This window comes from Electrophorus electricus, chromosome 15, assembly GCF_041902795.1.
Source record: "Electrophorus electricus isolate QZ-2024a chromosome 15, ASM4190279v1, whole genome shotgun sequence".
Classification (NCBI taxonomy): domain Eukaryota; kingdom Metazoa; phylum Chordata; class Actinopteri; order Gymnotiformes; family Gymnotidae; genus Electrophorus; species Electrophorus electricus.
The window spans coordinates 5,074,127-5,090,812 of NC_137511.1; the positions used below are offsets into that span (position 1 = coordinate 5,074,127).

Below are 16,686 nucleotides of genomic sequence, written 5' to 3' on the forward strand. Positions count from 1 at the left end.
GCGCCTAATGCTTTTAATACAAATATATGACCTCCTTGTTGGATAATTAAGTGATATCACCCTCTGTGTGAGCATGCTGTGAGAATGTAAACTACTTTGTCTCCTGTGGTTGGTATGTTTACAGAATTTTTGTGATTCGTACCCTACATTTCTATTGAAATTTGTAAGCAATTTGTTCTGATTCGCTCACATACACTCACTCACTCTCTCTCTCTCTCTCTCTCTCTCTCACACACACACACACACACACACACACACACACACACACACACACACACACACATCGAAGAGTGAATCTGGGGGAGGCTGTGAAATAAGACCTATTTTAACCACAGCCTTTAAACAATAGTAGTGTGGAGAGAAAACTCCTGATTCGGCTGTCTCTTTAAATCAGCGCTGCAGCGATGATATGCCCTGGAGCACAGACGGTAAGAACCATTTCCACCTCTGCAGTAGGGAGCCTTTACCCAGTGCGCTCCACAGCCCTTCAGACACGTCGAACTGCTCTCAGTTCGCACACACTCTCTCGCCGTTTGGTAGAGCCCACGCTGAAGTGGAAACTTATCAATCGCCTTCTGAAGGAGACAGCATATCTCCCAGGAATTTGGCCCTGGATGTTTTGTGGTTTGTCTACCAAACGACCTGGAGCGCGTCCCTAATGATAAATGTCATGAGCCTTCTTTTTCGTCTTCCAGAGGGACGGAGTTATTTTACTTGTGTCTATTCTCATCAAATATCATCGATGATGGAGCGTAAAGAAACCTTTCCACACCAGTTGCTTTCGACAAATTAGGTAAGATTACGTAGAATGAACGTTTTGCGGTCCTTGCTGGCACACGGATGTCCATCATATGAGGAAGCACTGGCATTTTAGAAAGCTAAATAAAAACACTTTTCAGTTGGCAGCGCAAGCGGTTGTTGTGTAGCCTATGTAGTGTAAGCTTTGGGGTGTTGCCTTCGTTTCGACAGACTCACCGCTACAACAACTAAAAATGAAGGCGCTGTAAATGATTTTATAGTATTTTAATTTTCGGCACCATACGTTTAATCCACCGATTTTACGCCTCTTTGCGTCATGAGAACGTCACTTCTGTCTTTCCCCCTATACCTACTCTTCCTTTAAAATTGCTCCTACAGGGTTACCAGTTTTTAGACTATGTTACGGCCATCGCGTGAATCCGCTCTTTTAGACTGTAACTAAAATGACTATCTTCACTGATTGTTGATTGGCTTAGAAACCTTCCTCGAACCGTTCACTTGAATGGATTCTATTTTCTTTCTATACATGCACAGATGCACCGGGCCCTGGGTGTAGTGCGCAGCCCATCGTAGCGCCCTCGCGCGCGCTTTGCACTAGGGAATGACTCCTGCAAAGCCTGCTGGAATGCTATTGCTCCACGTGTGCACGAGGGCCATTGGTCATACGGATGCTTCCTAAATGCCTGTGGTACGTCGCTGACAACATTGCACTAAAACTGGACCGAACTTTGCAGGACTGATGGTGAGTGAACGGCGATGCCTTGTTGTTCCTGATTCTAACGTGAAAGGTGGTGAGCCTTTTAATCGAGAAAGTTTTGTAGCTTTTGCTATTTCATTGCAATAAAATTAAAAGTGCAGAGGAAACAAATGAACGTCCTAGTATTTAGCAGTTAAAACTTTGAACGCGAGACTACTCTTAATTAAATATCGATTTGTGAATTTTCAGTAAAATAATTTTTTACACTAGACACCGACATTGATCTTTGGCTATAGAAAAAATGAAACACAAGTTGATCTCTCACCATGGCGTTCCACCATGGGCTATCGCTGTATTCCCGAGCGTCGGAGGGGAATCCATTTGTTGCGGCGCGGGACGCTTATTCAATATTCCACTGATGTATTGTTGAAGTAATTCAGTTCACGACATAATAAGCAGTCCACGGGAAGGGTTTTGTGTTTTTCATCCCATCTTGAAGATGGGAATCCATGAAACAGAGAAGCGTTTTACGTGGAGGGCAACCGCACCGGTGACTCTGGAAGCAAGAGAAAGCGTGCGCTGAATATCAATAGTCGCTGTCAGATAATGTGCGTGTGCGTGGCCTTGATTATCCTTTCAGCTGTTTCCTAGTGTGAAACGTGAGTCAGACACGGGGAGTTTACGCGGGAATTAGAAAAATAAGGTAATGACCTTCGGTGGCCTCATTAATCATTATTTATAGTCTGGTGCTTATGAATTATTCTGATAGTGTAGAGTAAAGGGTTTTAAAAAGCTTTGGGAATTTCGAAAAGTTAAACGGTCCACTACTTTTGCGGTTAGCTTCAGCCTGTTTTCTTTCCGGCAAATTAAGTTTATATCAACTGTTATCACGGACCTGCTACACCTTCAGTATTTTCGCTTTAGTCACCGACGCCTGTGCCTTGGTCCGCGGGCTCATCGCTCTTGATGTGGCCATCATCGTGCCTCATGTGCAACTTGCCATTACTTGCAGTATGCCGTAGCCCCTGCTCGAGCAGTTTCCTGTGGTTCGGCATTCTGCCTAACCGCTCGCTCCTGTTCTTCAGTCGGGCACGACGAAGACACGAGATTACAGCTACTGATACAGAGCCCCGTCAGCACCATGGAGAGGGCCATTAAGGCCGTGCATGTTTAAGCACCATGGACAGAGATGAGAATATAACTGACTATCCGTTTGGCGGACCGCAATACACTGTGTGCGCAATTATTAGGCAAGAGAGCATTTTGATCATATCATTTTTATGCATGTTTTCCAACTCCAAGCTGTATGAACTTGAATTCCTATTGGATTTAAGTATATCGTGTGATGTGTGTTTGTGTAATGAGGGAGGGTGTGGCCTAAGGAGATCAACACCCTATATCAAGCTGTGCATAATTATTAGGCAGCTTCTTTTCCTCAGGCAAAATGGGCCAAAAAAAGAGATTTAACTAACTCTGAAAAGTCAAAGATTTTAAAAAGTCTTTCAGAAGGATGCAGCACTCTTAAAATTGCTAAGACATTGGGGTGTGATCACAGAACCATCAAACGTTTTGTTGCAAATAGTCAAGAGGGTCACAAGAAAAAAAAGAAGATGCTAATTAACTACCAAAGATTTGAGAAGAATCAAACGTGACCAGGGAACCAATTATCCTCCACTGCTGTCATATTCCAGAGCTGCCACCTACCTGGAGTGCGCAAGGTGTTCAGTACTCAAAGACATGGCCAAGGTAAGGGAGGCTGAAACCCAGCCATCACTGAACAAGACACATAAGATAAAATGTCAAGAATGGGCCAAGAAATATCTGAAGACAGAGTTTTTCAATAGCTTTATGGACTGATGAGACCAGAGTGACTCTCGACGGACCAGATGGATGGGCCTGTGGCTGAATCAGTAACAGGCACAGAGCTCCACTTCGACTGAGATGCCAGCAAGGTGGAGGTGGGGTACTGCTATGGACTGGTATTATTAAAGATGAGCTAGTTGGACCTTTTGGGGTTGAAGATGGACTCAAAATCAACTCCCAAACCTACTGCTAGTTTTTAGAAGACACTTTCTTCAAGCAGAGGTACAGGAAAAAGTCTGCATCGTTCAAGAAGACCGTGATTTTCATGCAGGACGATGCTCCATCTTATGCATTGAAGTACTTTAAAGGCCTTAAAGATGAAAGAATAATGACATGGCCCCCTTCCTCACCTGACCTAAACCCTACTGAGAACTTGTGGACCCTTAAACAGGAGATTTACAGTTAAGGAAACCGTACAGCTCTGAACAGTGGGCAGGCTGTGTTTGCTGCTGCACAAAAAGTTGATCCTTAACAGATTAAGAAAGTGACAGACTCCATGAATGGAAGACTTATGAAAAGAAGGGAGGCTATTTTGGTCACTGATTTTATTTATTTTTTTAATGTCAGAAATGTTTATTTGTAAATATTGAGTAGTTTGTTTATTATTCTCACTTTAACAGATGAAAACAAGTGTTTGACTGGAAAATTTCTGTTTTTCATATAGTTGGATAATAATTCTGCACACTAATAGTTGCCCAATAATTCTGCACACATAGATATTCTCCTAAGAAAGCCAAAACCTCACGTTTACTTTCTTAAATATTCATGTTTGAGCATTTATTAACATTTTGGATTGACAGAGAGCACAGTAGTTGTTCAATAATAAAATTCTTACCATTGGTTACTTTTAAGAAACTGAAAATTATTTAACTGACTTATATCCAAAGCTACTTACAAGTATGAATGAATGCAACTTGAATAATTGAGGGTTAAGAGCCTTGCTTGGAGGCCCAAGAGAGACAGTAGTGGGTCTTGAACTTGCAACCTTCCAATTACAAGTCAAGCACCTTAACCACTGACCCTATCAATGTAAGTTATGGGAAATCTTTAAAATTTAAGTAGCTATCCATTTAAGCAGTTTCAAGTAGTATTATTTAAGTAGCTGTAGTAAGCATACACAGTTCCTATGAGAGATGTGGAGCATTGTGATTACAGTACTGTACCTAGTGGAAGGAGTGTTTTAGAGTATCAGCATGAATAATATTAGAAAACCACCACAAAGTCTACATAACGATAATCATTATTTAACTACTCATATTCTGTAACTAAATTGCTTTTCATTATACAATATTTAGCACCTTCAGCATATAATGGAGATATTTATTTTAATCATATACACCAGTGCATTTCTCTGTGCTTTGTATTAAACACTGTAGGTTCAAGAATAATTATTACAGATTCTGACCATGAAGGTTCATAATCAGCATCTTTCAGCTCTGAAAGAATATGCATATTTTACAGTATGCATATATTAAAGGATTTTACGAATCACTATCCATGTATGTATTTGGGCAAATGCAAATGTGACTGTGCACTGCAATCAACAATTGTATGCCAAACGGTAAGCTTCATTAGCAATTTTTGGTGCAAGATGATGATAAGGAAGCATTTGTGGTAAAAATCAGAGGTTGGTTGTTATATAGGATGAACCTTAAAAGTGCATAAAAGACAAGAACCTGATTGTAATAACCAGTCCCTTTATGGATGTGTGCATGTGTGTGAGAGAGGGAAAATGTTTACACGTGTGTTTCTATCTTTATCAGTATTGCTTGAAACAAATATAGGTCATCATTTTCTGTTTGCAAATGACCTTCGCTCACTGGAGCACACTAATTGACCAAGATTCATCTCTGAATTCAGCATTCTCACTGACGCTCACGGAAGGGCATGATAAGAACATTTGCTGCCTAATACGCGTGAGAGTTGGTGCGTGTTATTACACATGGAAGCTCACCACTATATTACCAGATTAAGCTAAGGTGGTTGATGAGACTGGATGTGATTCATGTCCCTGCGTTTGGCATCCTCTCATTTTGGATCTGCTGCAAATATGATAAAGCCAAGTTACGTTCACAGCATTAGATATGTTCTAAATCAATATTTGGTTCAGATTCACCATGCATTGCTTGCCATATTACACTTCATCAGAGGGTGACTGTATTGGCTAGAAGAGCTTCTTATTTTACTTACCTTATGCGATTTATATGATGCTTTCAGCTTCATCGTAAATTATTCTTTTAGACTTACATCTATTCATCATATTCTTCTATAGACATTATGTCATCTTACTTAAGAACAATTCAAATGAGGCTTCTAATCTAATATTAAAATATTTTATGGGTTAAAAGTTTCAGAATTTGCTGTATGGGGAGAGGTCAATCCAGCAACTTCTTAGTTTTTTTTTTGTTTTTTTTTCCCCTATGCAGTTGATTTTAGTGCCTACTGCAACCTTATCAGTGACCTAAAAACAGATCAGCTGCATTTCGGCTCGTTTACCTGTCCCATACTCATCTGTAGCTCTAGCTGCTCTGCAGTTTTACTTGGAGAAGTAGACTCCTGGAACAGAAAGAGGGTTACTGCCCAGAATGCTAACTGACTTTCCTGAGTGCTGACCTTCTTTCTCCATGTGTGTCCGTGGCCTGAGCCCCACACAGCATCATCTCTGCCTTCACCCTTTGTGCATTGAACTTTTCTGCTGCTTGTGTGCTGATTGGCTGGGAGTGCAGACTGAGCCAGAGGAAGCACATCTGAGCAGCCAGGCAGGCCGATTTCCACCGCAGAGCCAGTACGGCTGTCTCTCCCCCAGTGCTAATGCATCTTTGAGCACTCGGCACTGAGCAGGCAATACTTTGACCTGATTTCGCAAGGGCTTTTACGCTGGCCTAATTCATTTCCCTAAGCTTTACTCTACCCAGCACTACATTAAATGATATAAATCTGTATTCTGCACAACTGCGGGTTTATGTTGATACTTCGCCAGAAGATTTGCACGTATATAGTTAAACAAATCAGTTACTCCAGTTACAAATAGTGGGTCATTCCGTAATGTGGAATGTCCGCACTGTATGTCGACACCGGTCAGTGTCCACGTTGACTCCAGGTGAGTAGATCTTTCAGAGTGGGATCTAAAAATGCAAATCTTATCAAGACCTGAATCAATGAGGTTTGATAGATTTCTAATGCCTCTGAAAATGGAGAAATGAACCTGCATGTGCTGTGAAACAGTGGCAGTGAAGAAAGAAATCAAATTGCTTTTTGTAGAAACAATTCTTAGCAATCTTTGGAAGGTAGCATATCTTTGTTTTTTGAAATCACCTAGACCAATGACTTATTCACTTTAAATTTATACACACAGTGATATAAAGAATATTGCAGTCACATAGTAAAAATCCTGTTTTGAGGCCTTTTTTTATGGTCTGGACTGGTATTGGACTAAGAGCAGCAGACCTGACTGTTTTCCTTCATGACCAAGTTCCCAGCTGAAACAAAGTTTCAATTTTGCCTCACTTGCATGGACTTGACCCAGTGACTTTCCCCAGTGACTGGTCACATGCATTATGAATCAGCATTGTTATAAAAAAGACAAAATCTCAAAGTCAACATAAATGTGTTTGAGATTGCTTATAAACTTGTAACTGCAATTAAAATCTATACCAGATAATGGCAGACCGCATTCATATTTGGTTTCAAGGCTCAAACATGTAAACCGTGAAATCTTTTTTTAGATTGGGTTTTTTTTTCACATAAATATTGTCTCCAAATAAATATTTCCTGCAGCAAATTACCCTGCCATTCTATTTTTAGTATATAATCAAAATGAATTATCTAATGAGTAAAATATTGCTGAGTTGAGCATGATGATTCTTTTCACACCACTGCAAAAAACTACAATACTAGACCAGTAGATAGAACTTCAAATAATATTTAGGACATGTCCCACTATAAGTAGTTGAAGTATTTTTTAGTGTTGCAGTTATGATGAGCAGTTCTTCAAAGGCCTTTCTTTCACAACCTCATTTCCCATGCTTTGATATTTTAACTCTACACAGCAATTCTCTGCCACTCTTCACACACACACACACACACACACACACACACACACACACACACACACACACACACATTTGCTATAATCATGATGGGAAAGAAAACTGTATTTCATGCATATTATATACCTACAGTACTTTCCCCATTAATGAACACATGAGTCATTACTGTGTTCAGCTACGAGGATCATACCTGAGCAACTCAGTCATGGGCTAATCGTTCATTAGTTTATGTCCTCTTAGTTTATGTCTGCTCATGTACCCCATATATATTTTTTCCCAATGTGTTATGAGCAAATAATATTCTAACTAAATAAAGTGGTGAGAACCTGTTAATAAGGTATTGCAGCTTTGGTAGATGGTGGACATAATAAGGCGGCACGTTGCTCTGACCTCCTCTGAGGTTTAAAGCATGTGACTAGTTCTGCTGTTAACTCCAGTCTGTGGGTTTGCTGTAAGCTACCTTGCTGTTTGCACTCAGCTTGCCTTCTCTTGACAATCCCTGCACATCATTCATGCCAGAACATCCTAATCCATCCTAGTCCTTGAAAAGGCTTATACACCGACCACTGCACCTTTCAGCTGAGGTGAGCTGTGATTCCCCACAAACAACCCACCCTCCAGAGGTACATGCCTCCCGTCCCGTTGAGTCCCTGTGATTTATTTGGACATTCGGGTAGTTAAAAGTGTAATTAAGGCCCAGTAATGTAGTTCCTTCTCAAAAACTGCTCCAGTAATTTTGACATGGGTAATCCCTGTCCGGTAGCCCTGCTTTCTGGGTGCCTCTCCTTTGCATGTGGATGAGTCACCATGTGCACAGAATCCACCGTGCAAGGGTAAGAGGTGTGGCCTGTGGGCTGGAGGTTTATTACTGAGACACTCCGAAGAGACTGTCAAGATTTCACAACACTGTTGTTGTGCTGTTTGGAGAGTGTATATGGAGTGAGAGAAAAAAGAGAGGGTGAGATGTAGAGAGAGATGCAGGATGTGAGAGGGCTTTGAGTTTCCTAGTTACACAATGAAGCTGGTTCTTCAGGCTGGGCGATAAAACAGACACACAAGGGAGAGGATGATATGCGTGGGGGTAAAGTCTTTGTCTTGTGCGGACAAAAAACACTCTCTCTACTGCTCTGTTTCTCCTTCCCTCTCTCGCTCTCTCTCTGAACATCTCTCACTCTACCACCTGCTTTCTCTCTGTCACTACAGATCTATCACAGTGCGACATACTTCTTTTCTGTAAATATATATAGTTTTCTATTTTTAAAAGACTTAAGATTCCTCCACCACTTTTGTGTTGTTTTGCAGGATTTAAGGAGGGCCCTATCCTTCCCTCCATATCCAGGGGACTACCTGCACCCGGTTGTGTATGCGTGCACAGCCGTTATGTTGCTCTGCCTGCTGATATCAATTTTGACATACATTATACACCACAGGTATGCATTGCTGTACGTTGATGTATCTCATAACCCTTTAATTGTAAGGTCAGCCCTAAACTATACTTTAAAAAAATTGAGATTAACTACCCCCCCCCCCCCCCCCCATGGTCATTTCAAGTTTTTCTTTCTTTTGTTTAGACTCTAGTCTTTGTTTTTCAAATGGCTGCACATTTTCTTAACGTCTGCTTGACATGAGCACAGCCTTTCCCTCATAGGCCCCTACTGATGACAGCCTCAGTGGGGACATTGTTTTCCAATCACACTGTCACGGTGCAGCATCCTCTTGAGTCAGAGTGCTAATGCTTATAGTTTCATTGCCTTGGCTGTCACAGCTGAGCCCAGTGAGCAACATGTGCTGCATGGAGAGGGGTCCTACTTCCACACTGAAAAGAGCAGGGCCACGTCTGCCATGCCAGAGCCCAGCGGCCCCGTCTGAGAGACTCTTTTCCTCCAGGGCTATGAACCCGCTTTGGTCATGGCATTGTTCCTGGAAAGCTGGAAGGTGGCAGTAAAACGTTTTGTTTACTCTTCCATGTCTGTCTCCGGGTGAAGCGTAATCCGAATCAGCAAGAAAGGATGGCACGTGCTCCTGAACTTCCTCTTCCACACAGCCATGACGTTCGGGGTGTTTGCGGGAGGCATCAACCAGATCGAGTACCCCGTTGTCTGTCAAGTGGTGAGTCCCCGCCCAGGGTATCCGGCTCTACGCTTCCCCCCTGAAGTGCACTTACCGTGCCGTGTCTCAAGATTGGAGTCGCTAACATATAGCCTCTTTGACTCTGGTATTGACTTAGGAGCTGTTTATCAAACAAAGAGCCCCAAACTGGCTGAGCTGCTTGTGCTGAGATTAGGCTCATGCATTAGGGATGCCGTTTCTGCATTGCAAGTGTGTGTACTTTAACATGGGCTGTTGGCCACGCAGTGCAGTGAATCCAACTAATCGAATCAGTCGTGTTTGTTAGCTGTGCGCTAATTATGTACATTTGTCTCGTTAACAACAGCAAGTCCCTCAGCTCATTTTGACCTTTTTGTTTAAAACTGTTTTTAAATCAGGCCTCAGTGGCCCTATTAAAGCATGTGACATACCCGAGCTTGTGTGTGCACGGCCACCTGAGCGGTCTGCAGTGCTGCGCCTTTAGAGGACCTCTCCTGCGCGGCCCGGCAGTCTGAGGAAGGCTACCCAGCCACTGCAGTGCACTGCCCTCTCAGCTAAGCTGCCTGACGCTCACAGACTGGCCCGTGGTGCAGTTCACCGATTACGTGTTCTGCTTTCAGGTTGGCATCGTCTTGCACTACTCATCTCTTTCCACCCTGCTTTGGCTGATGTTCACTGCCAGGAATATTTATAAGGAAGTCTCCAAGGCTCCACCCCCGCCTCAGGTCAGGGATCCTCCCACACGGCCCCACTCCAAAGCTACCATATTCAGGTAAATGTAGAACTCACGGTGGTGCCTCATGAGTGACAGCTGACCTATTCACCATTAATAGTAATAATGTAGTCTGTTGAATAAAAAAGAAAGGTTGCTATACCACATTACAAATAATCACTGTGAAATATTTCTAAGTTTCAGTTGCACTGTATAATTTCTCAGGGCTGATCATTTAGCCAGTAAAAGTGGTTGCCCTGATGAATGAATAATAATGGAGAAAGGGTGACTTTAAACAGAGTACTGGAAGATATTAAAGGAACAAAAGAAGACAAAGCTGGTGTGACAGGCAGTTACCAGGGCAACAGCAGTAGGTGTCATAGTGATGCTGGGTTCTGTGGGCTGTCACTCATTGTAGCAGGCCAGTTTTCAGTGACAAATCAATTTTAGTGATGATAAGAAAAAAAACAACAACTTCCTGCCCCTGTCCACCCATATCTGGGAAATGTCTGTATTGTTAACATATGGTCTCAGATCCTATGCTTTGTGTCCTGTTTTTCAGATTTTATCTGGTCAGTGTTGGGGTCCCCCTCATCATAGTGGGTGTCACAGCTGCTATTAGCTTGGAGAACTATGGCAGCAGAGATGATGCCCCTTAGTAAGCACTGCCAACAGATCGCAACCTTAGGCTTTCTCATGCCCTCAGTTTCTGCCTCTCTGTCTCCATTGGTCATTTGAGTGTTTTGGTCAAAATAACTAACATGACTGGCATGCTAAAATAGTGGGAACTGCTGCTTGCAGATAATGCGCCACCCAAAACCTGCGGTTTTAGTGTTCTTTGAAATCAGCAGCCATGTTCGCTTGTCTTGCATTCATCAGTGATAATGGGTTACTTGGAGTTCGTAGTGAGGCAGCAAATGAGTTCACGCAAGCATCATTGATTCCAAAAGACAACTCTAAATTAATAATACAAATTACCATGTGGCCTGTGATTTATTGAAGTAGAGCAGTAATGACACTGTTGACTGAGATGTTCACTCTCTCTCTCTCTCTCTCTCTGCCACAGTTGCTGGATGGCATGGGAGCCCAGTCTGGGAGGCTTCTATGGCCCCGTTGCCTTCTTAGTCCTGGTCCTGTGCGTCTATCTGCTGTGCACGTTTGTGCAGCTGAAGCAGCATCCAGAGCGCAAGTATGAGCTGAAGGCCATGACGGAGGAGCAGCGGCGGCTGGCCGTGGCCGAGACAGGCCCCTGCAGCGCGGCGAGCCGTGAGTCCCGCGAGCCCAGCGAGCACGTCTGCTGCCCGGCCCTCGCTGCTTCCATGCTGGCCAACGAGCACTCGTTCAAGGCCCAGCTGCGGGCCACCACTTTCACTCTCTTCCTCTTCCTTGCCACATGGGCCTTCGGGGCACTGGCTGTGTCACTGGGCCACTTCTTGGATATGATTTTCAGCTGCCTGTACGGGGCGTTCTCCGTCACGCTGGGGCTCTTCCTGCTCATCCAGCACTGTGCCAAACGGGACGACGTATGGCACCGCTGGTGGGCCTGCTGTCCGGCCAAACCTAAATTGGACGTGAACGGAGAGGCAGCAGGCGGTGCTGCTCCACCTGCCGATATCCAGAGCCGCTCCCCCTCCCACAGCAGGACTCAGATCCATTGTCAGGCAAAGCCACCCTGCCAACCCCTGCTATCCTCCCACCTCCATGCCCCCGTGCCCCACTGTAAGCTGGGTTGCTTGCCCTCCGCGCAGAACCACACCAACACCTGCTGTGCCGCCCTGCGCAGCTCTTCCCCCATGCTGGGCTGCCCCTCCTGCCCACAGTCCCTCCCCGATGAGCTGCCCCGCCCCACACTGCCTCTGCAGAGCTGCCTGAAGAACAGAACTAAGTCGCGCTCCTTCAACCGGCCGCGCCCCTGCCTCAGGGACTATACCTACCACGTGGCCTCGACCAGCGTGGATGGCAGTGTGCACAGCTCACACCTGGACAGCCCTCACAGTGTGCCCTTGGAGAACCCCCTCGCCTGCCAGGCCTCGCACCGGGACAGCCAACTGTCATGCCACAGCCTCCACCCAGACAACCAGCTGCACGGCCCCAGTCCCAGCCCCCTGGCCTCGCACAGCTTGCACGACTCCATCTCCTGCCACAGCGTGAACCTGGACGGCCAGCCCGCTTGCCGCGATGTGCACACCTGCCACAGGCACATGTTGTGCACCAAGGCAGACCCTTTCTCTAGCTTCTGCTGCACCACAACGGATCCCTTTACCAGCGCTTGCCAGGTGGAGAGCCCCGCCAAAACGTCCAAGAAGGAGGAGGATGCGCTGCTGCACTTGGACATTCCCCCTCCGCGGGGTGCCCTGCCTAGCTCACAGTCCACACTCTGCAGGAAAGGCAACCTCAGCCGTAGAGGGACCCTCAGCCGCAGCGGCAGTGTGCATGAGGACTATGCCCTCAGCCCTGACGCGACAGGTAACATTCGAACTGGGCCATGGAAGAATGAAACCACTGTGTAGCCCTGTGAGTGAGCAACCTGCTTCTTCCCCAAGCTAAACTACTGTGTAGTCCCAGGGATGGTACCTGAAGGCCCTCTGATCTCTGACCTCTGAACTAAACTACTGTGTAGTCGTTCGGCTGTGACTCTCATCTGTGCTCTCTCCAAATCTTCACTTTCCCACTAAATAGAACTTCATAGTATTATAAAGCTCATTTCACTATAATTTGCTTAGTACACCCTTACTTGCACTCTACCTAAATGTAGTCTTTCTGTTAAGCTCATTTCTTCTTATACTGCCATTTTAAATTATCCCAAGATGCACACAGATAAAAATTGTGTGAACCTTATCTGAATTTTTTTTTTTTAATTAATATTGAAAGCCAGATGATTTTTGTACATGTAGATGTTCTTGGCTATGGTTACATAATGTGCAATTAATTCAGTGTGAGTGGAGTTTTGTGTGAGTGCATGTGTTTATATACATACTTACATATGTGCATGTGTTAACATACATGCGTGATCTTGTGTATATACCCCACTGATGATTTCTGAAGAATTTATTTTTGTGCCCACATCGATCACACCAGCACAAAAAAAAAAAATTTGTATTCTCACAAATGAAAAGAAACTGTGATTCCTCACTGAGAAAATGCAGAGCTGATAAAAATGAAATCCCCATAGCTGTCATAGGTCACATCATGATTTAGATTTGCCAGAACTTACCATAAATAATCTGCACTGTAGTTTGATCCCTGGCTATATTTGACTATGAAGATGATACATCACCATTAAATTGCTTTTTTCATCGTTAGCCAAAAAAGCCAGATAAACAACAAATGTCTTCTGTCTTTACAATGGTGATATATAATGAACACAGCTATCCCAACCAGCATGCATTATGAGCTGCATATGATATGCACATCTAGTGTTTTCCTGTTTCGGGCAAGGTGCACATCAACCCAAATCAATGGCCTTATTGAGTCTGTCAGTTATGCATCTAGATCTAGAGTTTCATGCTGCACTGAATCCTTCAAGCGATTATACAATAAACGTGTATATGTAGAGGGAAGTAATGCTCAACAAACTGTAAACAGTCACTAAGAAGCAGAAGCTGAAAGGTAATGTTTTCACATCCTTATTTTAGAACATCTACTCTCCAAAAAGGTTTGGTAGTCTCTGCTAACCACTTTTAACATAACAGCTGTCCACAGGCACTACATTATCAATGACTTAGTTTCCAACATTTCTGACATTTTCTACTGTAGCATTTACCCGTGTCAGCTCCCAACTCTCCTGAGCTGTCAGAATAATGCCGGATGCTTCGGGACCTAATGTGTTGCCTGAAATTAAAGTGTGATACCTGCAGTGAACAAAAAAAAAAGAAAAGAAAAGAAAAAAAGATCAGCCACGTGGTTGGAGGGAATATGCCAATAGATACACATTCGTGAGCTCATGTCTGGTGTATAATTGCAATCTGTCACCCAAGAAACAGCACATTAATCCCGAGGGATAGCATCTGTTTTAGCATTCTTTTTAAAGAGACTGTGCCACATAATTGATATGGATGACAATGGTGACATGTCAGCCTTGGGTTCCTGCTGCAGATTTGGAATATCCCTCGTTTCTGTTTTAGACCTGTTGTGTCTCTTTGTGAGCTCAGGGATCATGTTGCATTTTCTTTTTCCATGTGAAGCCACGCAAAAAAATTAAAAATAAATTTAAAAAATACAAAAACAAAACATAAATGCATGCAGTTAAGACTTATTTATCTTATATCACACTGTGTCACTAAAAAGAAAACAGGAATGGCTCAGAGTTGTCTTATGCACACATGCCCCACATTTAAAATGCCCGAGCCCTGCCTTTTAAGGCTACAGCTGAATTTCATCTTCATCTTGACTTTTGTTTATGGAAAGGAAATGAAATCTGTCTGCCCTTATTTGGTTCATGTGACGTGCTGTATGTATACCCACCTCTTTTTGATAGCACTGCATTGATCTTTGTACAGTACATGTGATTTGTGCTGTGACCTAATCCAAAGCCAGTCAGTCATCGTTTCTTTTATACATTTGCCGTTTTAAATAAATGTATTTTATCACCACGTTCATCTCTTTCTGTTCCCTTTTTCCTCTTCGTACATCTGTAGCACTGGACTGGAGCTGACTATACTTGCTACTATACTTACTCCCCGGGATGCGGGGATTCAACCCCTGACGTGATGGGCTTTCTTTAAACAACACCTTTTTTTTCATATCAGACCGCTTGTTCACCTGCGCTTTCCTTTGATCGGCGCTGTCCTTTGGACAGTCGCATCAAGGCCGTCGCAGCCTTGGCTGTAGCGCCGAGCTGAGACTGAGCGTCGTGTTCAGCCGTGTGCTAGTGGCGCCTGGTAGAGTCCCAGCCGTCAGTGTACGGGGACCGCGGCTCTCGGGCGCTTGTTTATACAATCAGTGCCCACCATGCGGCAGCTGATCCCTCTTATGCATTCTGTTGTCGAGGACCCGGCCTGGCACAGCAGGAATCAAGAGGATGAAGAACGGATGAAGAACAGCTCTTACGAGCTGGGATTCCACTCCAAGCCCCCGCCATCTATTTATTTATTTTAGCTCAGGGAACCCTATGGATGAAGGCTCTCAGATCAGTAATAAATAATAAATCAATGCACCAACACTTGCGGGGTCGCAAAAAAAGTAGTTTTTAAATAAGCTTATGATGGAAAGAGTTAGCGCAAATCAGTGGGAAAAAGGCAGGTACAGGAGGGCTTTTTCCACTTGTCACTCTGATAACCAAAACACAGAAATCTACTTACCCACATGATTAATTCACGTGCCTTTTGTAAAGCAAAAGTAGATCGCCTTCACTGAGCCAGCACTGGGTGCTGTCGCTGAAATGCTCCATGGAGATGAGAGCTTTCACTTTGTATCACGTCAGGGGCTGCTAAGGCTCCTGGCTGCCATCTGCTGGTCCATGCCAGCAGCCTCTCTGACCAAACAGCTTCCCACTGAACCGGTCAACAGCTTATTTAGGCATTGGTGTCACAGGGTGAATTGCAGGCATAAATTGCTGGGAATAGACAGTCTCTGCCTTAATGGGTCATAGACAGCAGTTTTACCACAAGTGTTATTACTCCTCCACCAGTGTTGTAAAGTGTCCATTTAAATACATAAACAAATAATACCTGTAATAAGCAATAAATGTAGACCTTAGATACTGAACCTCCTGAAAGTTAAAGACGAACTCAGTTTAATATATTGTGGCAGTTTCCAGTTTTTTTTTTTAAATCCACCACACCTCCAGAAATGGTGTAACCCCATCCAAATGAGCTATTACTAATTTAAAGATTCAAAGGACTATTTATGAGAATGCTTTGCATAGGCACATGGGGGCTTGGACTTGGACAGTTGTAAAAAGCTCTATATAAATAAAGTTTGATTTTGACATTATTGGCGAGCAAAGAAAGAAAAGCGTGAATGCCAACAATCACCATTTCTCAGATAAAACAGGTCGGTAATGTCATAAGTGGGACATTCCAAAGACCTATCTGTTCAGCATGCAATTAATAATTTATTAGTCCCACATTAGTCTCATTTTTAAAAATCCTATTTTATATTTTTACAGCAATCTGTAAAGCACTTTGTGAACCTTGTGCCATACAAATAAAGTTCACTATAATCCTTTCTGATTGAATAAGCTCCCTCACCCCTTCTCGCACACCATAGGCTGATCAGCTGATAGGGCAGAAGTAGTCCACAGCCAGCTCTACTGCAAGCTCAACCTATTTCAGTTCCATAAAAGCCTGTACAATTTCCTTTCCCTTTGTGGTAGGCACACGTTGGCTCTCAGTGGTTTGGCACTGACTGCATAAAATCAATCACCTAATAAATCAGTCAGTTCTTCTGCTGTCCGTTAGTCTTTTCTTTGCTGACATCTTGTAATTAAGAGTTACACTGAGTGATGGAGGATAACACTCAGCTTGGACCGTCCTTTCTAGTAGTATGGCCCAGACAACATGTTGTGAGAGATACAG

At 43.7% G+C, this 16,686-nt stretch overlaps 1 protein-coding gene and 1 long non-coding RNA gene across 3 annotated transcripts; one reads left to right on the plus strand and one right to left on the minus strand.

The window, feature by feature from the left end:
* Positions 1-486: 486 nt before the first annotated feature.
* adgra1a (adhesion G protein-coupled receptor A1a) lies at positions 487-14,760 on the plus strand. 2 transcript variants are annotated; one of them, XM_035533247.2, is made up of 7 exons: positions 487-793; positions 1,294-1,501; positions 8,671-8,798; positions 9,354-9,477; positions 10,077-10,228; positions 10,731-10,826; positions 11,235-14,760. In XM_035533247.2, the coding sequence occupies exons 2-7, from the start codon at positions 1,499-1,501 to the stop codon at positions 12,676-12,678; spliced, it is 1,947 nt and encodes a 648-aa protein (XP_035389140.1). In that variant the 5' UTR covers positions 487-793; positions 1,294-1,498; the 3' UTR covers positions 12,679-14,760. The 2 variants fall into 2 exon arrangements, with proteins under 2 accessions (XP_035389140.1, XP_081554394.1); XM_081698268.1 differs by lacking the exons at positions 8,671-8,798; positions 9,354-9,477.
* On the minus strand, positions 13,885-15,545 carry LOC145651401 (uncharacterized). Its single transcript, XR_014117344.1, has 3 exons — positions 15,469-15,545; positions 14,930-15,165; positions 13,885-14,019 (listed from the first exon to the last, which is right to left on the minus strand). It is a non-coding gene; the product is annotated as an uncharacterized LOC145651401 (long non-coding RNA).
* Between the last annotated feature and the right edge of the window lie 1,141 nt (positions 15,546-16,686).